General features: G+C 37.4%; 4 protein-coding genes across 4 annotated transcripts; 2 read left to right on the top strand and 2 right to left on the bottom strand.

The window, feature by feature from the left end:
* Nucleotides 1–7,864: 7,864 nt before the first annotated feature.
* On the bottom strand, nucleotides 7,865–8,954 carry LOC120778368. Its single transcript, XM_040110155.1, has 3 exons — nucleotides 8,733–8,954; nucleotides 8,494–8,661; nucleotides 7,865–8,014 (listed from the first exon to the last, which is right to left on the bottom strand). The coding sequence occupies exons 1-3, from the start codon at nucleotides 8,952–8,954 to the stop codon at nucleotides 7,865–7,867; spliced, it is 540 nt and encodes a 179-aa protein (XP_039966089.1).
* An 8,128-nt stretch (nucleotides 8,955–17,082) lies between these two features.
* LOC120776612 lies at nucleotides 17,083–18,546 on the top strand. Its single transcript, XM_040107402.1, has 3 exons — nucleotides 17,083–17,304; nucleotides 17,365–17,532; nucleotides 18,397–18,546. The coding sequence occupies exons 1-3, from the start codon at nucleotides 17,083–17,085 to the stop codon at nucleotides 18,544–18,546; spliced, it is 540 nt and encodes a 179-aa protein (XP_039963336.1).
* A 2,084-nt stretch (nucleotides 18,547–20,630) lies between these two features.
* LOC120776451 lies at nucleotides 20,631–21,233 on the top strand. Its single transcript, XM_040107108.1, has 2 exons — nucleotides 20,631–21,017; nucleotides 21,081–21,233. The coding sequence occupies exons 1-2, from the start codon at nucleotides 20,631–20,633 to the stop codon at nucleotides 21,231–21,233; spliced, it is 540 nt and encodes a 179-aa protein (XP_039963042.1).
* Nucleotides 21,234–23,489: 2,256 nt separating this feature from the next.
* On the bottom strand, nucleotides 23,490–24,562 carry LOC120776483. Its single transcript, XM_040107160.1, has 3 exons — nucleotides 24,341–24,562; nucleotides 24,115–24,282; nucleotides 23,490–23,639 (listed from the first exon to the last, which is right to left on the bottom strand). Exons 1-3 carry the CDS (start codon nucleotides 24,560–24,562, stop codon nucleotides 23,490–23,492), a joined length of 540 nt encoding a protein of 179 aa, XP_039963094.1.
* Between the last annotated feature and the right edge of the window lie 2,188 nt (nucleotides 24,563–26,750).

The following is a 26,750-nucleotide window of genomic DNA, read 5'->3' on the forward strand; positions in this document are numbered from 1 at the left end:
TCTCCAAACCTTTGTATCAGTTTTTTATTCAAATAAATCAAGCGTTATTGTGGGCATCCCACATATTGGTGACCCCGACAAAAGGTAAAATGACGGAAGAAGAAGCGGTAAACCAGGTAACACAAAATTTGCAGCATCGGGGCCAATGGGCAGAGGACGTCCAAACTCGCAACGTGGAAGTGGCCAAAGTTTCAATTAGGATCCCACCACTCTGGCACGCGAAGCCAGAACTGTGGATGGCACAGGTGGAGTCGCAATTCATTGCGGCTGGCATAACGAGCGGCAAAACGAAGTACCACACCGCCGCGGAAGCAATCGAAAGTATCGTGCTAGCCCAAATAAGCAACATAATTCTCAATCCACCGAACAGTGATTTGTATAGCACGCTAAAAAATCGCATAATAACGCAATTCGCGGACTCGGAACGTGAAACGTGTAAAAAAGCTACTGCAAGAACAAGAGCTTGGTGATATGCGTCCATCGCAGCTCTTGCGCGAAATGCGAAGTTTAGCTGGCAGCGAGATTAACGATAATATATTAAAGTTCATTTGGATGAGTCGGTTACTTTCCAACATACGACTAATAATTTCCATCAGCAACGAACCCCTCGACAAAGTTGCCCTGCTCGCAGACAAAATATGTGAGGTTAGGACACCTCACACGTTCACGTGGTCGAAACTCCAAACACAGCAACACGCAATCAATCCAGCATCGAGCAGCAGTTAGCCGAAATCACGACAGAGATAGCCTCAATAAAGGCGAACATAAATCGTTGGCTTAGAAGTCGCAACAGAAACCGTCCTCCGTCACGTTCCGGTATGCAAAACAACAATTCGAATGGTTTGTGCTGGTATCACCACAAATTTGGCAACGATGCCAAAGAATGTCGTAGCCCCTGCGCAAAAAAGTTAAACTAATTAGTCTGTGGTCAATCGCAGTCGACGACAGGCTCAACAATAAAAACAGCAACAACTACCCCTACGCAGCAAACAGGTCTACTATAAAAACTTACGGCGAAAAAACTATGTTCCTCAATCTGGGTCTACGCCGCCAATATTCCTGGAATTCATTCATCATTGCTGACGTGTCACAAGCCATCATCGGAGCGGATTTTCTATCGCATTTCAACTTAGCAGTCAACCTACGAAAACGCAAACTCATCGACGACGTCACGAACACCAGCAGACTGTGTTTAATATCAACAAATAAAAAGGTAGTTTCCACTTTATCTTATACTAAAGATTATCAGCCGCTTCAGGATTTATTGAGGGAATCCGAAGACATCACGATGGAAAAATTTTCAATCAAAAAACCACAACACTTTGTCACGCACCATATCGTCACCAAAGGACCACCAGTCTCCTCCAAACCGAGACGCTTATCTCCCGAGAAGTTAAAAGCCACAAAAGCCGAGATACAACTGCTGCTGAACGCAGGCATCTGTCGTCCATCGCGCAGCCCATGGTCCAGCCCGCTGCACAAGGCAAAGAAGAAAAACGGCGAGTGGAGACCATGTGGGGATTTCAGGCGACTAAACGTCGTCACCGAGCCTGACAAGTATCCCCTGCCACACCTGCACCATTTTACTCATTCCCTGCACGGTTGCAAAATTTTTTCCACACTTGATCTACGTCGGGCCTACCACCAGATTCCTGTAGAGCCGAACGACATACCAAAGACTGCAATTACAACGCCATTCGGTATGTTTGAATTTCCATGTTCCAAACGTTCCAAAGATTCATGGATCACATCTTCCGTGAATACGACTTCGCCTGGCCATACCTCGATGATATTTTGATATCAACATCGTCATCATCTACAATTAGTATTCAAACTGCTACGCGAGTACAGCCATATGCTAGAAGGAAGAGAATTTTTCATTCTCACCGACCACAAATCATTGCATTATGTGTTCCCGCAAAAACTCGAAAAGGCATCTCCTCGTCAAATGCGTCATTCGGAATTTATCGCACAATTCACAACCGACATCCGATACATCCCCGGAAGAGAAAACATAGTAGCTGATGCAATGTCACGTATTGATGCCATACATACTCCAAGCACCATCGACTTCGCCAAACTTGCGGAGAGTCAAAAGTCTGACTCAGAGCTCAAAAACTTACTAGCCTCGAATTCTAGCCTATTAATCAAACCTTTTATAATTCCAGACACCGATACAGACATCTTGTGTGACGTAAACACCAGCCAAGTCCGACCGTACTTAACTCCTTCGTTTCGCAAAGCAGCTTTCGACTCCATACATAACATGGCACACACTGGCACCGCTAAAACAACAAAATTGATCGCAGAAAAGATTGCCGCATCCCGTGCCAAGAAGCTAAAACAACTGGGTCGAAGTTCTCCCGCTCATCCTTCTAGGTTTTCGTTCGTCATGGAGAGATGGTTTAAGAGCGACACCCGCAGAAATGGTTTATGGAAATACACTTCGATTACCTGGTCACTTCTCTTCTGAAAAATATACACACAATGCAACGAAGGTGAGTTCGTCGAAAATTTACGCATACGCATGCAGTCACTAAAGCCGTAACCAACTACAAACAACTCAACGCACATACCATTTTTAGAAAAGAACTTGCGCTCAACACCAGTCTTCATGCGCAACGACTCAATTCGTCCGCCTCTTCAACCACCATACGAGGGACCATTTCCCGTAGTCGAACGCGACGACAAATTCTTCAAAGTCAAAATCCAAGGAAAGGACGTAAACATTTCCATCGACCGGTTAAAATCAGCTTTCGTCGCCGAGGATTGCCAAACCCGTCGAATCAAACAATTCAACATAAAGAGTACCAAACAAAATCTGGCGCAACCCCAAAGTAATGTCTGCAAAAATTATAAATATGGCAACTCGAAAACTGGATAAGCTGTCAGCTTGACGAACCACCATTTTTCCTTCTTCTTGGCGCATCAACACGGCTGCAAGCACGTCTTACCATTTCAGTCTCCAAACCATTGTATCAGTTTTTTATTCAAATAAATCAGGCATTATTGTGGGCATCCCACAAGCTGTATGAGATATACGACGCCATTGACAAAGTTCAACGAATTAAAAGACAGCGGCTGCGCTGGCTAGGTCATGTCGTGCGTATGGACGAAAACACTCCAGCTCTGAAAGTAGCACCTGTTGGCAAGAGTTATTATTCGACGCAGTACCCACGGGGGGAAGGAGAGGGTGTTAACTCGACTATAATCGCGTAAACGGTGTCTATGCCAGTAGAAGTAGAAATATACGCGAACTAGACCATTGTCCCGAAGTCCATGTATGAAAAACTTTTTATTTAACCATATATCTTCAACGGTATAATCTCTGAAAAAATTGTTCAGACCGAACCACTATTGCATATAGCTGAATAATAAATAATAACAATTTATTCTACGTATTGTTATCCAAGATATTCAAATCTAAGTCAACGGCAGGCAGGAAATATGTGGAATCGTTAAATGGGAGCTAAATAGAGTTATCGGATAATTTTTTATATGATAAGTGTGCATACACGGAATAGTAAGACCCGCATATGTAGGAACTAAGAGAAAGTGTGAACCTATTTCGATTCTTAATACAAACCAAAAATAATCAAAAATATTTTGTGGGTTACTATTATTACAAATGCCAAAATTGACCTGAATAGAACCTGTATACTCCATACAAAAATTTACTTTATACTTGGCGGTAATTAAAATACATTAATTTCAAATAAATACCCACACAAGTAGCACCAGTGCGTAATTTCTGAATGAAAGTTATGACTAATATTACGTTGTGGGAAGTGAGCCGGAAGTACTCACACTGGATTCCGTGGAAAAATTATTAGCTATTGCTAAACCGCATGTACTTCCCTGTGGCATGTGTGTATACACTATGCATACATATAAAAATTTTTACAATTATTCTGTTGCATATTCCCCGGCTTTTATTATTCAATTAGTATTCCAGGCAGCGCTTCGCAGCGTGTGGAGAATCTTCGTTTTTATTGTTTGTCGACTGCGTTTCGCCAGCATATGCAATAGAAAACAGTCTGCACGCAACGCTAAGCATTTGTGCGTCTTCTTTTAATGAAATGTCACATGAGTTAACTAATAGTGCACAAGTCAATTGTCAACGCCTTGCGATTATAATTGGGCGGAATTCGTTGGAATTAATGATTACGCATGCGGACAGCGACACCAGTTGCGCGGCAAACAAGCAAGCAGCGTGTCTGGCGGATGTGCAGCGCAAAGTGGCCACATTGGCCGAAAAATGTATCTGTCGCTAAACAGGAAGGAAGGAATAGAGGAAACCTAAGGTCGATGCACATCTAAATGAAAATATAGAAGAAAACCAATAAAAATATGCAGAGCAACACTCAAAATGTAAAGAGAACCGGTTTTGTTATTGACCACAATACCAATAATTATACTGCGCTAAATTTTGGGAAGGCGGGTCGGATTACTACAAGGCTCTGATTACCGATTTTTTATTGTTTGCGGTACTTACCCCTATTAATACTGTTTCAATTTGGTTATTTTTTAGCTCTGAACATTACAGGCTCTTTGCAAAACATGGTAACAGGCGATGAGGCCGAAAAATGTACGAAGTTCAAATTGCAGATACATACATATGTACATATGTACGTTGAACAGTAAAACACTGTGTCGTAGATTGGTCGTGATTCTCGCTTGCAGATTCATACTTACGTCCGTATGAAATTAATACTAACCTTTGGTTAAAGTGATTTGTGTTAGCGCAAAGTCACAATACTCCGTCTCATTTTGCCTGTTTTCTTGTTAATCTTATATCTTTATATCTTTGTTAATGCTTAATGATAGATCACTTAAAGAATGTTATTTATCACTATTAAATAGATGTTTATGTTGACAATATTAATTCCAAACTTGTTGAAAAGCATTGTCAATTGCTTTCCAACCGTTATAAACACCAATTGTAATCTTCGAACGAAGAGCAGAAGAATCCGCTCGCAGAAGCAGGAAAGCGGAATATTTTGGTTTTGGAATAAGTCGAAAAACGGTAAAATCATTCTAGGTTGGTACGTATAACAGTGACAAAATTTATTAGATAATAAGTAAGGGGGGTCCACTTAACAAAAAAGGTATCGCATTTCGGCATCAGAAAACTTTCTCCTTGTCATTGAGTAGTGCATGTAGCTTTATAGTTTGATGCTCCGTTTGAAAACGAGCTAAAGTGAGAAGGCAAAACATCCCCCTAACGGAGGGGAAAGACGTTGTGACCACCGATGCCTTCTATGAGCGCATGGAGAGCACCTATGAGAGCTGCACCCGCCACGATGTTAAAATCGTGCTTGGCGACTTTAACGCCAGGGTGAGCAAAGGTATATTTGGCACAACGGTCGGTAAATTCAGCCTCAATGAGGAAATATACCCAAATGGGTTGAGCCCGGGGTCCGAAATATGGTTATCTTTAGTACTAGATTTCAGCATAAGAAAATTAATCAAGCAGCTAGCTGTCTAAGGATCGAAAAACCACAAGATCGATAATGTTGCGATAAACGGAGGACACGTCTCGGACTCCCATCTTGTTGCAGCCAAGATACGCACCCTCCTCTATGCAGCAAAAAACGCACGTCAACAAACACAAGGAAGGTTCGACGTCGAGAGGCTGCAATCACAACAGACTCCCGAACGAACCCTACCTCGCTAGATACCGAGAATTGAAGAGGGAAGCGGGACGCATTTGCAGACAAAATGCTGTGAAAGCATAACACCTGGAGATGGTGAACCAGATTCCCCAATTGATGACTGTGAAAAAGGCATTCCATTGCACGACCATGAAGAAGTTCGAACAGCAATTACCCAGCTGAAGAACGACAAAGCGGCGATGGCCGATGGATTGCCGGCCTAGTTATTCAAATACGGCGAAGAACTGAGAAGGAGCGTGCATCAGCTTCTTTGTAGAATATGGTCGGACAAAAGCATGCCGACGATTGGAATTTATGTAGGCTGCTTCAACATCGCTTATAAGGTTCTATCGATCGTAATGTGTAAAAAATTAAAGCCCACCATCATGAAACTGATCGAAAATGAGCTGCTGTCTTTATCCCCGCAAAACTAATGCGGTTGTGTAAAGTCACGTTGAACAATACCAAAAGCTGCGTCAGAATCGGGAAGGACCTCTCCGAGCTGTTTGATACCAAACAAAGTTTCAGTCAAGGCGACTCCCTTACGTGCGACTTCTTCAAAATAATTCGAGCTCCAGAATTAAATGCTGGCGTAAACCGTTGATATTGATATCATTGGTCTCAACAACCGCGCCTTTAGTTCTGCTTTCCGATCTGTATGTGATATACGACGAAATTGACACAATTGGAATGACCGGTGGAGTAGGACTTGGCTTCGCTTGGAATCTCCAATTGGCGCCACATTGCTAAAAGAGGAAACGACTGGCGCGATTTTGTTAACTAGGCTATAACCGCGTAAGCGCGTTTTTCGCTCGTAATGAAGAAGAAGAAAGGGCTTAAGGCACAACGAAAAGTGACTTCAACGCGAGACAATTATTTGCGCGTACAGTGGGCGAAATCAGCGAATGCATTATTGATCCTTATACAGTTAACATTAGTAAATTTGACCATCGACACAGCCAAATAGAATGCAAATAAAAGCTAGACGTTAGGTAAAAAGTAACCACAAGCGTGAGCTACACATTTTTTTACTGGAAAGTGATTTCAGAACAACTTATTTATATTTAAATTGCATATCGGAATAAGATATGATCTCGAATTATTAAAAACAACGCACACCAGTTCAACAAACTTAATGGGCATTGTTATTATAATTAGTCTGATGCATGCAACATGCTATACACATTTTTCAAGTGCGTTCCGAAGCCATATTTTTTTATTTTATATATATTTTAGTTATTTGGCTTAAAATCGATTTAAGCCTCAAGATTCCAGCAAGTATTTATTTAAAGTCTGAGAATCTGAGATCCTACGGATGATATGGAACGCTCTAAACGTCGGACTAATGCATATTGTTCCTTGGTGGATCATTAGGGTCATTTTTCAATACATTACAACCAATAGCACTTATAATATTCGATGACTGTGTTTTTTATTTCAAAAGAGCAGAAGGAGATTATTATTTCGTGTCACAATAGATTCGGTTGAAGGGGAGTAGTTCATTCAATATTGTTTTTTTGGGTTTCTTGGACTCCGCTCTATGTTTCCTTTATTAAACGAACCCTGCTTAGAGTTGTAATTTTGTCTGATTGTTAGGTTTCGCGGCACCCTTTATCCACAGATCTATGCCCAGAATATTACTTTGATATATTTATCATATCGAACTTTTTTTTTTCTAATTTCCACCGTAACTACAAAAACGAAAATTAAATATGTATATTCTATTGGCTCACAATGACGAAACCGATACGACCACTCAGAACTAAATGTCATGAGGTCTAAACAAGGTTTCGCTATTTCACACTCTGTCTCCTTTGAGTCATGATGACCACCGCCATTTTTTGTGTCCTGAGATATAGCTTTTTATCAAAATGTAGGCATTCCCAAGGGTTAGGGTTAACCACTTATGGCCTTTTATACGTTTTCTATTAATCGGCAGTGGTCCGATTACGCTCATCTACGAACCCGTTCCACATTTTTTCCTAGGAGCACTGTACCAAATCTTAATCCGATATCTCAATTTAGTTATCGCTTGTACGGCTTGGCTTTAAAGTTCCTCACATATGTACATATTGGAACGACTTCTTCTTTCTAAATTAGCACAACCTAGGTGCCACCGATCACCAATCCGTTTTATGAATACTGAAAGAACAATGATTATTTAATGATTTTAGATATCACATGCAAAATGCACATGTGGACCGGTATATTTATTCCCAAACTTGAAAAAATACATTGACAATTGATTTCCAGTCATTGTAAGCACCGACAGTTATCTTAACCAGATATTCCCCCGCTGGCAGTGGCAACAAAGTAAAATAGTTTGGTTTGAGAATAAGTCGATCCACGATAATATCACTCTGTAATGACAACAATTATGCAATTTATTTGATAACAAATAAACAGGGTGGTCCATACACTACTTTGAAGCTATTGCGTAGGTTTTAGATTTAAAGATACCTTGCAAGGCAGTACAATTTCTAAAAAGAACGAAATAAAATGCATAATCCATATAGATCTTCAAGTGATTAAGAACGGGGGCATCACTAAACTTGTTTATTTCAAAATGACACAGGAAACGAGTGAGCAACACATAGGCTCCACGAAGGGTTTTGTTTTGGCTAAACAAAAAAAAATATGGATAGAAGCTGCGCGATCTCACCTCCTATTATTGGTATTTTGTGGCGAAAGGAATTTCCAAAGCTTAGTAGCGCATTACTGTTCATTCTATTTTTGTAGTTTTGCAACATGCCGACATACATGGTACATGGCCTAGTCGCTTCCATTACATATATGGGCCACTCTGTATATTCTGTTACAGATGTTTCATTACACTTACCTTATAAGGACAGGTGTGGTTGATATTTGAATATCTTTCTAAAAAGTTGTAAATTATATGCAAGGCACCGACACGCTTTTTATGCCGAAGAAATTCACAAAAATCTACTGTTATGTTGATCAGGAAAGGTCGATAACCATTATATCTTTTGAATAATTCCACATTTAACTAGAATACATATGACAAACTGCCAATTACAATGTTTCCTTATAAAATTACTGGGATAATTTTAAACTTACGCTAACGTTATTCACTGGCAATTCGAAGAGGTTGACGCGCAACGAAAGAGCGACTTCATTGCGAGACAACGCTTTGAGCTTACAATAGGCGAAATCAGAAAATGGTTTATCCAGCGCTACGCACTTAATATTCGTAAATTTGATCATTGATACAGGATGAGTTGAGTGCAAACAAAATCCAAACGACAAGGTGAATAATAACCACGACCACAAACGAGCCATTTTGTCGACTGACTACCTACCAAACGCGAACTAAATAATTTACATGATCTAACCCACGTCCAACCCATATTCAAAATTAAAATAGCATAAATATAGCGGAACATAACTATAGTGAGATAAATATAATAATTTTCTAGGTATCTCGATTTAATAACACTAATCATCAGTTGTTGAATTTTGCGGCAGTGCACGTAAAAAAAATACTTATGCATATAGTATTTGAAGTAAAAACTCATGTTTGGAGAGGCTTTCTTAGAGGTGTCTAGGAACCTATTTTTCCGAGTACGAAACGAAAAAAAAATAAATTTTTTTTTTAATCACTCTAATGTACATACATACATATGTATGTATATCAAAATCAGACCATTATGAGAAGATAATTACATTACATTACAACCATTTGTTTTCGGAAATATCTTCGAAAACGTAAGGTATCTTAACAAAATTAAGGAGGACGAAAAAATCATAATGGACCTTTTTTGTAGAGCATTTAATTTCCTACAAAATCCAAGGAACAAGATATTTTATCCAGTAGTTGGAAGCGAGATATAAATTTTTCAATCTCATAATAAGAAAAAATAGAAAACTGTATGTAGGAGGACCTTCCCGTTACAATTAAAAACTCATGTTTGGAGAGGCTTTCTTAGAGGTGTCTAGGAACCTATTTTTCCGAGTACGAAACGAAAAAAAAGTCACCTAAAATTCAAAATAACGTAGCAACATTTTCGGAAATTTACAGGGGAAAACGAAACTCGATATAAAATGGAACATGAGGGAAACAAAATTTAAATATTGGTTAAAACTGGGTTATATCTGATAGCAGAACCTTAAAATGTTGGCATTATGTACTTAAACATATATACATACATATGTAATTTGAAGTAGTAGATCGTAATCAATAAAAACTCAATTTTGATGTTTTTGATCATACTTTGTTTTGCATTTTAGGTGACGGTATATTTTTTATATATATATTGTATATGACTCAAGAGTGTCAAGACTTAGATGCCAGTTTATAACTACATACAGTTTATTAATCAATGAGTTGGTCGAATATCGAGCTTTGAAAATGATTTTATTAATCCTCATTAATTTGTCATACTAATATTTCCATAGCATGGATTATCATCAATTTTCATTGCAAAGAGTTAGTTTTAGCCACTAAAATATCAGAGAAAGCATATTCAAGCTCCTAATCTGCTTTTAATTAATCATTTACGCAAATTTTTATCAGGTTTTTTGTTGATTTTTGGATCTGCATTGCATTATTTCAGTGACTAAAAAAATATTTAATAAACAACTCTTACTCCAGTAAATTTACATAATATACGTGTTGTCCATATTCTCTATTAGAAATAAGTAATTCACATTTAAACGAATTCATGTGATATTTAACTCCTAAAGAATGAGCAAGATAACTCTCACAGAAATGGAAAGGTTGAGGCCTGTCACAAATTGGTTTTAGGTGGCCAAACATCAATTTCAGACTACTCAAGTGGTGGACAGTGGAAAAGTACTAGCGTGGAGTTTTCATATCTTTTTCGCTAGCTTTAACAATTGGCACCACAAATGATTTTTTGAGTTATTTGAATTCACGCAAGACCAATGGAACCAGCGGTAAAACGCAAGAGGATAAAGCAAGTTTCTTCTCAATCCAAAGTAGTGGAGACAAGGGTATAATTTATTCACATTATTCGTATGATAGGGCTGCAGTTTCCAACGATTACATTATGACTAGGCATCTAAATGAGCCTTATAATGAAATGGCTTGATTATGAGGAGGAGGAGTGAGAGAAACCTTGAGACCAGAGTTAGCGAACTCAATGCTAATATTGCCGCTCGTGCGATCAGAGTGAATTCTCACTTCACTTAATGGCAGTCATGCTGCTTGAAATACTCTTCTTTAGGCGATGGAACAAGAATAGGCAATAAAAAAGATGTTCAAAAACTTTTACTGATATTAAAAAGTCCTTTTCCAGTTTAGTTAACGTTCTCTTCGGTACTTCGTCCACCATCTGTATCTTGGTTCCCTTAAAATATTTAAGCAATGCAATACGTTCCAAAGTATCTCCGTGCAAACTGTCGAACATATATTCATACTAAAACTCGTTAAGAAATGTGAGTTCTTAAGATAAAACTACTATCGTTGGAATTCGTTTAAGAAAAATTATTCAAATTAAAGCTAACATGACATTTTAACCAATATATCTCTAATTCCAAATCGTCTTCCGTCATATGGTTCCATGCTATTTGCATTCTCTCCGCAAAATAGTTAGTAATCCAAACTAGTCGGAGAGGGATATTTTTTTTATTAAATAACTGGGCACTAAATTTTAGACAATTACTAATTTTGGCTTTCCATATGTATGTAAGTAATAAATTTTATTTTAGTTGATTAATTTTTATACTCTTGCAACCTGTTGCTACGGAGTACAATAGTTTTTCTCACCCAACGGTTGTACGTGTCACCTAAAACCAAGCAAGATAGATACTATAGGGTTAGTTTTATATAAATGATTGCGATGACGAGAAAAGTTGAAATCCGGGTGACTGTCTGTCTGCCCGTCCCTCCGTGTAACCTGTAACTTGAGTAAAAATTGAGATATCTTGATAAAATTTGGTGTGCGAGTTCTAGTTCGGAGATAGGCGTAATCGGACCACTGTCACGCCCACAAATCGCCATTATCTGAAAACATATAAAGAGTCATAACTAAGCACTGTGTGTAAAAAATTTTGAAAAAGTGAGCGTGGTCCTGCTCACTAACAAGTTTGATGTACACATCTCCTAAACTACTAAAGCTACAACAAACAAATTCGTTAAGGGCAAATATTATAAGAATTTCTACCGACAGTGCGAAAATGGATTACATCGGATAGTAAACCCGCTCACTTCCCATATAACGGTATTGTTAAACTACTAAAAGCGTAATAAATCAATAACTAATTACGTCAGAGACATTAAATTTTACCTCCGAGATTGTATGAGAAGACTTTATGGAAGCCGGTGTGAAAATTGGACGATGGGCGTGTCACAGCCCACATTTTGTGAAATCACATATCGGAGGATTCCTCTGTCACACTTCGAAAATGGACTAAATCGAACAACAACCACGCCTGCTTCCCCAATAGCAGAATATTAAATTCCATTTGATTCTTTCAGTTTCTAGTTCACAAATCAGGAAGCAATTAATATAACGAGCTAAAACTTTGCACTACAAAACTTGTCCCAATCCCAAACAAACGTTTTAAGCCCCTAGGTACCAAATAAGTGGATCCCAGTATCTTTAGTTGACTGTTGTACGAAAATGTCGGTCAATATGAGAGATAAACAAGGCGCTTTCCAAAGTAAACAGGGCTTATAAAAAACCAGAACAATTGGTGCAAAATCAAATTATTTTATTCAAAATAGTCTTCTTCTGCTTCAATATAGCTTTTTGCACGGTCCAAAAGCATGTCGAACGAGTGTTTTAGCTCGTTGGCCGGTATGGCCGCCAGTATGTCGGTGCAAGCCTTTTGAATGGCCTCTACGTCTGCATAACGCTTTCCTTTCATGGGCAAATGCATTTTTCCGAAAAGGAAGAAGTCGCACGGTGCCATATCAGATGAATACGGGGAGTGGTTAATGGTAAAAATGTGATTTTTGGTCAAATAATCGGTCACAAGCGTCCTTCGAATGTTGGATTCTGAGCAATTTTTGCAGACACCTTTCGTAAGCCTAAATGTTCGGTTAAAATTCGATAAATCGATGTTTTGGAGATGTTCAGTTCGATTTAAACAAAATTTAATGTTGGCTCTTTATTCGAAGCTCATTTTCGAACCGATAACACAAACATACTGAGATTTAAAACACAATGACTTCACTTCCAATCTATGAAATGTCATGAAATTCTCACTGGACAATCGATAAAGATAGCAGATTCTAACACACCGGTCGGCATATAGATAGTGCCACCAGGGGGCGCTAGATTCAAAAAGTCCTGTTTACTTTGAAAAGCACCTTGTACAATTATAATTCAGACAGAAACCTTTCTTGGCAATAATATTTCTGTGTATCAATAATGGTGTGAATCGGGTCAATACTTTCTTGAATCCCCATTAGGGTGGGCCGATTCCGGACTTTTTTCGATTCGGGATTTCTAATAAAGCGGAAAAGTTGCCTTAGTACTTCCTGATTCCAATGCAACTTTTTTTTTTGAGATCGGATTGCATCTTCAACCCCAACTCCGGCCTTGAAATTTCGGAAATTCGCCTAATATCGTGAGATTGTCTACCTAGCACCTGAAATACGCATCTCATGGCAAAATGTATAAAACAAAAGTTATTTGTCACGTCATTTGCTACCGAAATGGTATATGTGATCATGGCCGTAGGACGAACCGTTCCCGAGATCCGAGCGAAAAGGCGGCGCGCCACAGCGCAAGGTGAACATTGTTGCAGCTCTCAGCTAACCTGTATTGGTCACCCAGAACCCACCGCGTGGAGGTGGCTGCTCTTCGGGTTCCTCCCAAGCCAAACCCAACCAACCAACCATATGTCAGGCTTGTTTTAGTTTGAATCTGTGTCAAATTTATTGATAAAATCAGATTTTGTACTAAACTTTGGCACTTGTTGCCTAGATTTCAGTGTAGAGCGTATAAAACGATCACGAGATTGGGGGCCAATAACTTTAGAAGATGCCTCTGTCACCAGTTTGACGGTTCTCTCGACTGCCACGGTGTGAGAGGGGAATTCACTAAATTTCCATACCTCTGCAGTGTCTCCCGACAGCCCTTTTATGAGTTCTTCGTTAGAAACTGAATAAAGAACTGGTGGAACAGTCAAGGTAATAGTCTTCCAGTTAATCATATCGTAATAATTATTAGCTTTGAAACTCAGCTTTGGCACTTTATTACATCTAACCCTTCCATTTACAGTATCAGACTCTGCTTCTTTGGCTGCCAGCAGACGGTCAAGGGCCAACTTTCTGACTTCTATCCGTTCGTCAGTCATCATACTAAAGAGAATGTTTTCTGGAAGAGCAAAGAAAGCATTCTGTTGAATGGATGAATCGACAACCTTGCGCAGTTTAGCAGGTAAGTATCTCGACCTTTGAATTGCAGCACAGAGATGGCGCGAGCCATCTTTGATTGAACTGTTGAATCTTATTGAGAACCACAAAGGTGATTAAACTGTTAGTATGTACTTGACCAAAATCTTTATTTCCTTTGTTGGTTTCTACTGAATGTATAATCTCAGGTGAGCCATTTCTATTGCACAGGTGAGCCAGCGAGATTTGCACATGTTACCTGGATGCATCGACGCTAAATCTGAGGAACATTGACCGGAAATAACAGCTTCTGATATTTTATAGAGATAAGCTTGGTCTGTGCTAAGTTGGGTCGGATTAGTAACCTCAGAAGGTAATTGGCAGGATGGAAAACTTTCAAATTTGACAACAGGCAACTTCTCACAATCAGGGAGCAGTTTACCTATGTCGCCAGAGAATATATTTGGACTCTTTGAGACACCGTCTATGTGTTCGAAAAGAGCACGAAATGGAAGTTCGTTGAAATGTAGAAGACAAACAACCCACTGTAATGGCCTACCTATTCTTTCTTCTATGTAGTTTCCGAATGATTCCACCGATTTTCACCTTGCGCTGTGGCGCGCCGCATTTTCGCTCGTATCTCGGGAACGGTCCGTCCTACGGCCATGATCACCATTTCGGTAGCAAATGACGTGACAAATAACTTTTGTTTTTATACATTTTTCCATGAGATGCGTATTTCAGGCGCTAGGTAGACAATTACACGATTTTAGGCGAATTTCCGAAATTTCAAGGCCGGAGTTGGGGTTGAAGATGCAATCCGATCTCAAAACAAAAAGTTGTATTGGAATCAGGAAGTACTAAGGCAACTTTTCCGCTTTATTAGAAATCCCGAATCGAAAAAAGTCCGGAATCGACCCACCCTAATCCCCATATAACTAATATGAAGATTTTCAAACTTCCAGGTGATTTTATGCTGAATATATCGGCTAATATTTGAGTTATCTCAAGAAAAATTACAGAGCGTGTTTTACTCATAACAGTGTAACTTTGTGCCTAAAATAGATACAATTGGGCAAAAACTACCTCAACTCCCATGTACTACATATAATGATTTTCGTTTTTCTAACGAACCTTATGTCGGAAATGTCGCTCAGTATATGAGTTATTACTGTAATCAAATTGAAAGAGGAATTTTTAATTTATACTTCGCGTGTTTTTCGAATCGGTAAAATTTTTTTTGGTAAATTGGTACTACAGTGTCATCTATGCTAAATTTCATGTCAAAATAATTGAGATACGCGTCGTTTTGTGAGGCTATAAAAGTCAATTCTTCGATTTTTACTATGTCTGAATTTATTGAACAAAGAAGTGCGATTAGATTTTGTTTGCGAATATCATGCTAAAGACAAGCCGAAACCGAAGAAACCACAGTTTTCTTCGATTATCGTGGTATGGTGCATTATGAATGCCTTCCGCCGGGCCAAACTGTCAACTAGGAATACTATTTGAGCGTTATGAGCCATTTACGTGAAGCTATTCGCCTCAAGAGGTCAGAACTGTGGGCCGAAAACTCTTGGTTTTTGCATCATCTCCTACTGCATTGGTTATTCGAGATCGATATCGCCTGATTTAGCCCCATTTGACTTCTGGCTGTTCAGCAAACTCAAAAGACCACTTCGAGGACACCGCTTTGCTGAATCGAAGAAGGCTCTGATGGTCATAACGACGGAGGATTTTTCCAAGTGCTATGATGACTGGAAAACTTGTTGGTATAAGTGTATTGGAACGGAGGAGTAGTGTATTGGAGGGGATTACTTTGAAAGAGATGGAATGGATTTGCAAGAATAAATAAAGATTTAAAAAATATAACAAAATTCAAATTTCAATTTCATTACAGGTAAAATTTCTTAGATTCCGATATTTTGGTTGACGTTTTACATCTTAAGGTATTTTCCTGGATTCGATTCTTGCAAGTTGCAACAGTCAAAGTTTTCGGTTGCATCTGAACTTAGCCCTTTCTTACTGATTAATTTTAATTTTCAAAACTTCAAAAGTATTTTGTTTCTTGACTGCAAAAAATATGAAAAGGTTGGTACAAAACGTAAAAGTAATCCTGTCTGGAAAATTGCAACAACATTAGATATTAAATTATTACCTGCGCAATTTCAGTAGTTTATAGGCCTTACAACAAGCGTTTTCTTAAGATTTAAGAACAGTCAAAGTCGATGAGGTTAACTTCAAAGTCGGAGAATTCTGTAGTCAGGAAAGCAATGCGAAGTAAAATTCATGTAATCATTACAACGTTTTCTTTGATTTATAACGCAGTACCAATGCCTTGCGAATTGAGCACATCATTGATCGAGTTTTCTACGATTTGGTCTCTAAAATGTTCGAAGATTATAGTCGCTGTTTTCTCTTTTCAAGATAAGCGATGAGACTCTTTCTTTTCAAAACACAGAAGGTTTAATCTTGTCAGCTGACCGTTCCGACGGTCAACGCTCCCGATTCGGTTTACCACGAGCAATTCTACCGCATAGTTTTTATTTGGACGCTCATTTGATCTATTTCGGCAAACTTTAATTACAACCATTTCAAAAACTTTTCTGATTTTTTACTGCTTTCGTGTATAACAGTCTCTTTACAAAGTTTCTTGCGGTCATTGTCGTCCGGTCTTAATTCAGGAATGGTCATAACAAAAGCCGCTTCACCTGTCACAGAGCCCGGACAGCACTTATCAGGAATCAACGAATTTGTTCAATTTCTGGCTGCCTGAATCACTTGACTGGAAGCACACATATTTTTGGTTATCAAGTATTTCCAAACAACAACGTGTGACCTTACTGTTTAAACTAACAGGCTTTGAAATCAATTATCTCACAAAATAATTATAATTCGCTTTATTTAAGTAAATTATAATGAAAATGAGATACGGAAAAGCAAGCCAATATTTGTTTCGCGCTTCATAATGCTCTACAAATGAACGTGACACATGGACATGAGCGTTGTGTTGATATACATACATATGCATATTTTTTAATATTCGAGATTTTATCTTAAGGGTTTCGAATTTTTTTCCGAACTTTCGTCTCAGTCGACAAAATGCGCTGTCCGCGGTTGTGGTTGATTTTTACTTGGTTGCTTGGCTCTTGTCTTCATTCTACCAATCTTATATCGATGGTCAAATTTACGAATGTTAACTGTATAACGCTGGATAAACCGTTTGCTGATTTCGCATATTGTAAGCTTAAAGCTTTGTCTCGCGATAAAGTCGCACTTTCGTTGCGCGTCAAACTCTTTGAAATTCCAGTAAATAATGTCAGCGTAAGTAAAAAAGCAACATTAAAAAAATAATAATTTCAGCTCTTGTTTTATGCCTCTCAGTTAAATGTAGAATTTTTCAAGAAATATAACGGATATCGACCTTTCCTGTTCAACAAAACATTGAATTTTTGCGAATTTCTCCGCAATAAGAAGCGTATCGGCCTTTTGGAAATAATTTTTAAATTTTTGGAACCGCATTCAAATATCAATCACACCTGTCCATATAACGTAAGTATGGGTTATAATTCAAATACTGTAGAGTAGAATATAGGGCGGCCTATATAGGCCAAATACTAGACAATATAGGAGATTTGTTATTGTTTTTCTTTTTGCATGAGTAGATCATTCACATTATTTATGTTGCATGGTTTCATTTAGACTGGTTCTTTGGTTGGTATTACAGTTGCGCGATCCAGTTTTCTATAGCATGTTTTATTTTGACTGGACAGTAAGACAAAGAAGTGCCCGTAGTGACGAGAATATTGCTACCGCACAAATCAGTATCTTACACGTCGTTCTCAAGCCTTGGGCAAATAGATCTTGGCCTACATCCTTACAAGATCAGTTTGACACAAGAGCTGAAGCCGCTTGACCACCAGAATCGTCGTATGTTCGTGAATTGGACCACAACTTGAAAATGATCTGGATTTTCATCGATAAATCATCTTCAGCGATGAGGCTCATTTCTGGCTGAATGGCTTATTGGTCAGGCAGTAATCCTCCCATTACATCCCGAAAAAATTACAAATATGGACGGCGCCACAAACCACACAGCGAATGTCATCATCGATTCATTGAAAACCTAGTTTGGTGAAAGTGTCATCTCAAGAAATGGCCTAGTCAATTGGCCGTCTGAGGCGAGATCACACAACTTCCATCCATATCTTTTATTTCCAGCAAAAACGAAACCTTCCGCTTAGATCCTGTAGTACTCGTACTCATCTATTATCTGCATCATTTCAAAACAACCATCAATTGTCCACTATACTTTTTCCTGATACCCAATTTAGTTGAGTAAAAAACAGTATATGGACCACCCTTCTTAGCCTTACCGTTATAATCAAAGAGATTTCATGTTTACTGTAATTTCAGAATGATATTATCGTCGATCGACTTATTTTAAAACCAAACTATTTTGCTTTGTTGCCACTGCCAGCGGGGGAATATCGCATAAAGATAACCGTTGGTGCTTATAACGATTGGAAAGCAATTGTCAATGTATTTATGCAAACTTGGGAATAACTAAATATCCATTTAAAATGCTTTGTATAACACTGTTGTTTTATTATTTGTTATGATTAGAGATGATGTTCTACGCATGATGTATTTTGACATATTTATATCTAGTACGTGCGTTAGATAGCAATCTTTAGGCTTATTCCGGGCGACAACATAGGGCAGTGTACGACTTCGTTTTATACTCACGCAACATGTCGCACAGAGTATAATACCTAATAGTCGTTATCACTAATAGAGAATATATGTAATATTAGGTTGTCAAAAAAGTCTTGCGGTATTTTCGCTAGTTGGCGCTGAAAGCGCGTAGTTCTTTTTTTATTCGTCGCATCGGGTCATGCTATACCTTTTTGGAAAGCTCATTTCACGCGCTAACACGTGTTTGACTGATTGTCGTTTCTTTTAAGTCGTTCGTGAGTTATAGCGTCGCAAACATGGAGCAAAATAAAGAGAAAATGCGGCATATTTTACAGTACTGCTACGATAAAGGCAAAAGTGCATCTCAAGCCGCCAATAAAATTTGTGCAGTTTATGGATCCGATACAGTTTCCATTTCCACCGCACAACGATGGTTTCAACGTTTTCGTTCTGGTGTAGAGGTGGTCGAAAATGCGCCACGCTCCGGACGGCCTGTCGTCGAAAATTGCGCTAAAATCGTTGAATTGGTCGAAAGAGACCGGCATAGTAGCAGCCGTAGCATCGGTCAAGAGCTGGGCATGAGTCATCAAAACTTCATCTCAATTTCAATAAAAAAAAAGCAATAAAAAGACCGCAAGACTTTTTTGACAACACATTATATATTTCATCTCTGTTAACCTAGAAACTATGAACTATAACTATGTCGCGAGTACAAAACTCGAATTGAGTTCAAGAGATTATTGCAAGAGGAAAGAAGGCTGCTAAAATTGTTTTTGAATAATAGCTGTGGCCAAAACAATATTATTTATGTCTTGTGATTTGGTTCCGACGCGAAAAATTTGTTTGGAGTTTTTTGTAGAAATAAACATTTACTTGAAACATGATGATTATTGTATTAAAAAATACTGTTTAATATCACGGTGGAAAAATTTCAAATCGATCTTTAAATATCAAATTCTACTAAATTGAAAAAACACATATGTACTTTATTGCAATGTACTATATAACACTGCATTGAATAGAAAAATTTTACAAAACAAAACAGTTGTGGGCTAAGTTTTGAGACTCAGTTACTTCAATGTCATGATGCCTATGCAGCCAGCCGGTCAGTCTATCTTGAAGCACGTTCGTTCTCAGCCACGTTTTCATGCGGAGAAGTGTCGAAAAGAGCGTTCAGAGCTCGCATTCGTCACAGAAAGTGTGCAGAACATGCGAAAAAAACTATGAACTATGGGGTATAGATCTTCATCGCAGTTCTTCAACGTTTACAATGCAGTAGTCTTTAACTGGTTGTGTTTTGACTTTTGATTTTGACCGCAAATTCACTGCCAGTGATCTAGTTCCCGATTTTCAATTCTTTGGTTTTCAAAGCACATACATACTTTTTCTGGAAGCAGCAAGCTCAGTTAAAAACCATCCAATACTTCTCTTGAAAGTCCCGTAAATCCCGAAAATTTCCTCCATTTACCCCTCTAAATCCGCCACTAATGCAGGGCTCGTACCAAAATATCCTAAATCTTTTGCTAAAGTGACTTTGAGTAGAGGCCGCCGAAGAGATGCTTGATAGCGTAGCTGAAGACCCTACATTCATCAATCGCATCATTACTGGTGATGAGTGTATGAATATGAATGGTTTATGAATACGATGTCAAAAATGTCCATCAAGCTAGCGAATGGCGCTCCAAACATGAGTAGTCTAGTCCCCATACCACATACATAGTATGCCTTACTTTTTTATAATTGCTTAATAAAGGCTTGTTTAAATTAATCAATTGTCTTATCAAAATATATAATCAAATGAATTCGGTATTCAAATTATGTATGCAATTACGATTTAAGTATACCAACATACATATGAAACATAATCACGATCGTGTAAAAACCAAAAAAAAACACGAATAGTGCTTGTAATTTTAGACGTGCCACGACCACCAATTTGAGAGTTTTAAGAAATGAAGTTGGGAACTTTTCGTGCATTTATCACTGGATTATACATCCTTATGCAATTTACATCGGCAGCCGCATATATAAAGTTTACGAATTTGAAGTGTGCAAACTACGATAAAAGCTTTCTGAATATCCGAAAATGTGGGCTTAAGGCTTTGTCTCGCAACAAAGTCGCTCTTACCGTTGACATTCAAGTTTTCCAATTGCCCGTAAATAACATCAGTGGCAATTTGGTCGTTTATAGAAAGGCGAATGGCTATCGTCCTTTCATGATTAATATAACAGCAGATTTTTGTCAGTTTATGAAAAACAAGAAGCGAATACCATTTGGCAAGATGGTAATGGACGCGGTGGAATTATATTCAAATATGAACCACTCTTGCCCTTTCAACGTAAGATATCATGTATTCAAATTAGTTTGTCTTTCATTTTACAATAATTCATATAATTTCTAGCATGACTTCACACTCAGGGACTTCGTGCTCCAGCCTGAACAACTCCAATCACTACCGGTGCCAACTGGCGATTACCTCTTGCGAATTTTGGCTAGAATCTACAACGTTAGGAAATTTAAGGTCGATGCATATATACAAATAGTAGAGGAATAAATAATTAATAAACAAACTCATTTCAAAATATGAAAAAGGCTTTCTTAAAAAACATGCAAAAGCACAAGAAAACCCCATTGCAGAAACAGAAATGTCAGCGAACTCTCTGTGTATATATGTATGTATGTAGTATACAGCTAGCGGTGGGTTGTAATTATTTTGCTACGCCTCATTGCACGAAAATTATCATAGACTACATATGTTAAAGCATATTTTCCAGCCATTGCATATTTTTTGCATCTGTTTTTTTTTTTTGGATTTTCAATCCATGCACCGTACAAAGGTTTTCAAAGAGCAATAGAATCCGCTTAATGATCAAATAGAAAGAAAGAAATGCCTTTAGTAGTATAATCTTATCAAAAATTTTATTCTGCTCACAAAAAAATAACCTGAAAGACCAAAAATGTTAAAAACCAAAATGTTAAAACCCTTAATGTTAGTCTTCATCAGTTCTAATGCAAACATTACAATAACTCTAATATATTTGGCTCGAACGGGGAAAGAAAAATAAGAAAATATTTTTGGGCAAAACAGCAGCCAGCATTAAAGCTTCGTAGACACCTATTTTTATTATACCTTTCGTTTAGCACTTTTCCCCGTCGAGATTTCTTGAATGAACCTTTCTATCTAGGAGTACGACAGCCATCCGGACCGAAGGCTTCTTAAATTCCATTTGATTCTTTCACTTTATTTTATATAAATCTCTCTATCCTCTAAAGATCGGACAATTAAGCAAGTTACAAATACCGGTTTAAGCCAACCAGTTCCTATGGCTGCCGACAGACTCTCTTCTTTTCCTGCTAATAATGTATTCTAGCACTAAAAATTGATAAAGCACATACCTAATAAATTGAACAAAAAGTACCCGCAAATCTACATCTTATGTATATAAAAGAAAGTCGTGTTAGTTACACCATTTTTAACAAAGAACGGCTGAACCGATTTGGCTGAAAATTGGTGGGGAAGTAGCTTAGAACCAGGGTAAGGACTTAGGATAATTTTTATCTCTTTATGTTAAAATTCAACACAAATCATAAATACAAAAATTAAAAAAAAAAAATAAATCATAAGCATTTGTTCAAAATTCATTGAAAATGATTGGTTCACCAAAAATGCTATATCTTCTTAAGTAATCGTCATAATCTTAATAGAAATTAATCGAATACAGTAGAAATCATATAGATGGTATTAGTAGTACTAACTATGTATCAGCCACAGTAAAACGTGGTTGGGTCCTCTAGTTGTAAATAAACCAAAAAATCTTTAATAATTCATCAATATGTATATTGTCGCCTTCAAAGTAGTCACCACCAGATGTAATATATAATACTTATGCCAACCATTTTTCCAGTCTTCAAAACACTTTTTTAAAGCACTTTTTGGGATTCAGCTCTTTCAGCAACAGCACGTTTCACACCCAAGCATCCACAAAGATTATTCGAAAGGACTCGCGAGTGATGACGAGCTCTTTTTCAATTTCTCTAACATCTGACTGACGATTTTCAAGCACCACATCCTTCACTTTTTTAATATTTTCATCAGTTGAAGAGGTAAAGGTCGTCTAGAATGAGACATGTCTTCAACGACCGTCTTTGAAGGCTTTGTAGCAGTTTTTGATAAAACTGAATCACCGTAAGCCTTTTCCATCATTCGCAACAATTCCGCCACGAAATTTGTTCAGAAATACGAAATTTGTGAGAAATTTTTTCTTCGATATATTTATCTGTTATAAAAATCACAACGCATTACAAGGTGTACCGACTTAAGCAGTTGCTGTAAACAAACTGATCGACAGATCACGCTTTTTGGCATAATAATTAATGACAGTCTTACCAACTTAGCAAAATGCATTTTTTGAAATATCATTTACCCAGGGAATTTAATTACAATTTCCGGCTGCTTTTTTGTCACAATTTATTATTCATAAATTGCGGTAGAATATTTAGAAAAGTTTCAAGCTGTTCGTTGATTTCACAAGGTTAATATCAAAATGAAAAGATTTGTCCACAAAGGCGTTGCTAAAGTGCGACAACGATCCCCAAGCAATCCCTTCTAAATATGCTGTACCAGTGCCCTTTAAAGTCATCTGGGCTCAGCCCTTTAGATAATTCATTGAAGATTGCAAGTTTTCTCAATTTGTCTACCTCCTCTAAACAACTTTTAAGCAACCTTATAAAGTTCATGAAATGTTGGAAAATATATTAAAGATATTTATATAACATAAAGCATAAGAAATATATGTGTATGTGTATGTAGTTATTCCGAAGTTTGTAGAAATACATTAACAATTGCTTTCCAATCATTATAAGCACCAACTGTTACTTTTATGCGATATTCCCCCGCTGGCAGTGGCAACAAGGCAAAATAGTTTGGTTTTAAAATAAGACGATCGACGATAATATCATTCTGAAATGACAAGAAAATTTGAAATTAATTGATCATAAGTAAGAAAGGTGGTCCATATATGCTTGATTTTAATAATGATGGCATCATTCGTGGTTTTGTTGTGATCTCGTTTCCGTTGGAAATAAAAGATATGGAAAGAGATGGAAGTTGTGGTATCTCGCCTTAATTAGGGATCACTTTCGTCGAGCAATCCTGTGATCAGTGTCCATAAGCTGACGGGAATACAGGCTGTTATGCACATAATTCGAACAAGTCTTTTTTTATTATTGGAGTGAAAATATGTTATAGAAAACTGGATCGTGAAACTGCAATTCCAACCAAGAAACCAAGTTGAAATCGTAAATAGTTGCTGTGAAAGATATGCTCATATGAAATCCAGTAACATGCCGAAAATTTCCTTTTTGGCTTATTCGTTTTGCATATACTTGTATGGACCGCCCTATAAATTTTATTATAGATAATACATTACACTTACATTATAAGGACAGGTGTGGTTGATATTTGAATAAGTTTCCAAGAATTTGAAGACTATATCCAAGACACCGACACGTTTTTTATGGCGTAAAAAGTCACAAAAATTTAGTGTTTTGTTGAATAAGAAGGGTCGATAACCATTAAATCGTTTGAACACTTCCACATTTAACTGAAATAAGACCAATTACAATTCTGATTGCAAAAATATTTATTTATTTTAAACTTACGCTAACGTTATTCACTGGCAATTCGAAGAGGTTGACGCGCAACGAAAGAGCGACGTCATCGCGGGACAAAGCTTTGAGCTTACAATAGCCGAAATCAGCAAATGGTTTATCCAGCGTTACGCACTTAATATTCGTAAATTTGATCATCGAAACAGGACGAACAGAACGCAAATAAAAGCTAAACAGTAAAGCAAACATGAACCACATCGACGAGCAAAGCATTTTTGTCGACTGAAACAACGTTTATGCTTGATAAACCAGCTTCAGATAAAATCTCGAATATTAAAAACAAAAACTGACTCTATGAGCAATAAGATCGATGTCCAAAGCCTCATAAAATGTATTGACTAGATCTAAACGAATGTGCCTTTTATTTTATACCCATATACATATGTATATTATTAATTAACTTTGAATAAAGTGAAATATAATTACTGAGTCTGATAGATATGTATCACTGATATAGTATTAATAATTATTAACACCCATCAACAATCGCATTTGATGCAGTGAATGCCCTCATAGATAGTCTTCGACAATATTTTGGAGGGCGCGTAGACTCTGAAGGAAATATATTTTAAGCTCTGTATACTCTTCCCTTTTGAGGAAGTCGTTACATTTTAAATAAAGTTATTGATAAAATTAAGGAATTCCCTACAGTTCAAACCAAATATTTTGAGAATTTTGAGTGACGCAAAATTCGGTGTTTGTGGAATAGCGATGCTATAGAAAAAGATGAGAGTACTATTTATGGTACTTCAAAATGAAACCGCACCGTGTCACCGGCGAAATTTCATAAATTTTCTCTCGCATAGATTCATCAACCACTTTATTCTCTGAAGTTAATCTTTCACTGTTCTCAAACCTCCAAACGCCTATAGTATAACATAGTATATCTCCTTTACAAAAAAATGTGCTCTTGGGAAGAAATTTGTTGTTTACAATTTATTTTATTGATTTTTTGCAGCAAATTTCGGGGCATGTTAATATTTAAAATATTTGTGATAGAATTAAAAATATTTGCTCATATTTATTATTATTATTGAAAGAGTTAATGTTATGTATGTTCGATTAAGGTGGCAACGATACAAACACTGTAATCACAATAAGACTGCAATTATTGGAAATTAAAATGCATAATTTATTGCAAAATTAATTCACTCAAAACAAATGTGAGTACATATGCACCGATCGCATATAGCATATACAGTTGTGTTCATAATAAAAGCAGTTAAGTACGAGAAAAGGTAATAGGTTGTGAATTTCTATTTTATATCAACTTTTCGGGTCGTAGATACAGACAAATAGCTCGATATACTGGGTTTTCCAATAGGAATCATGATCTGTATTTTTGATACGCTTGCAACCAGTTGCTACTGAGTATTATAGTTTTGTTCACCTTACGGTTGTACGTAACTTAGTACCAAATTAAGATATAAAGCTGTGGTTTGACAAAGATGATCGCAGTGGCAAGGAGCACCTGTGGGAAATTTTTTTTGGAAAAGTGGGCTTGACGCCGCCTTCTAACAAGTTTAATGTACAAATCACCTTAACTACTTAAGCACCAACAACCAAATTTGCTGAGTACAAATCTTATAAGAACCTCTACCGGCAGTGGGAAAACGGATGCGGCACCGTCCACTTTTTGGTGAAATCACATATGTATCTCTGGGCTCGACTGACCGATTTCGACAAAATGTGGTACGTGGCATTATTTTTACATTACTATTCAAAATGAGCGCAATCGGACAACAACCACGCCTACTTCCCATATACCTCAATTTTAAATTCCATTTGATTCGTTCAGTTTACCAGTACACAAATCAAGAAAAAATATAACGGGAGAAAACTTTGCACGAATAATGTATTTAGTGTGCCACCTCATGACCACAAAAAATGTTTAAATCCAACAAAAACTGTTCAAGCCCCTAGGTACCGAATATTTAGACCCCGGTACCTATAGTTGACTTTTGTTCGAAAGTGTCGGTCAACGTCTGATATATATAACTGAAATTAAGGGATAATACCTCTCTTATAATAGTATGTCTGTATGTCAAAAATGAGTTCAATTGGATTAATACTTTCCTTAGCCCCCATATACTTAAAATATGTGTACCCAAGAACAACGTTTATAAGTTATTGAATTTTGTTATCAAAAAATCGTTCTCCAATTGTAACTTTTCGGTCTTTGAGGTAATAATCGTCCAACTGTGTTCGCTTTTCGTTGAATAGTTTTCTTCACAAAGTGCCAATAAAACAAAGAAACTCTCTAAGTAATGAATATATTAATGTTGTTTAGATCATTTTGTCCATTCCAAGTATTTCTTCTACAGAATTGAAACTGTCTCCAACCACAAACCGGCGGATTTTGAGAAAGAATTTGAGCTTGAATCCGTATAAAATTGATTGC

Source organism: Bactrocera tryoni, chromosome 5 (genome assembly GCF_016617805.1).
Source record: "Bactrocera tryoni isolate S06 chromosome 5, CSIRO_BtryS06_freeze2, whole genome shotgun sequence".
NCBI classification, from domain to species: domain Eukaryota; kingdom Metazoa; phylum Arthropoda; class Insecta; order Diptera; family Tephritidae; genus Bactrocera; species Bactrocera tryoni.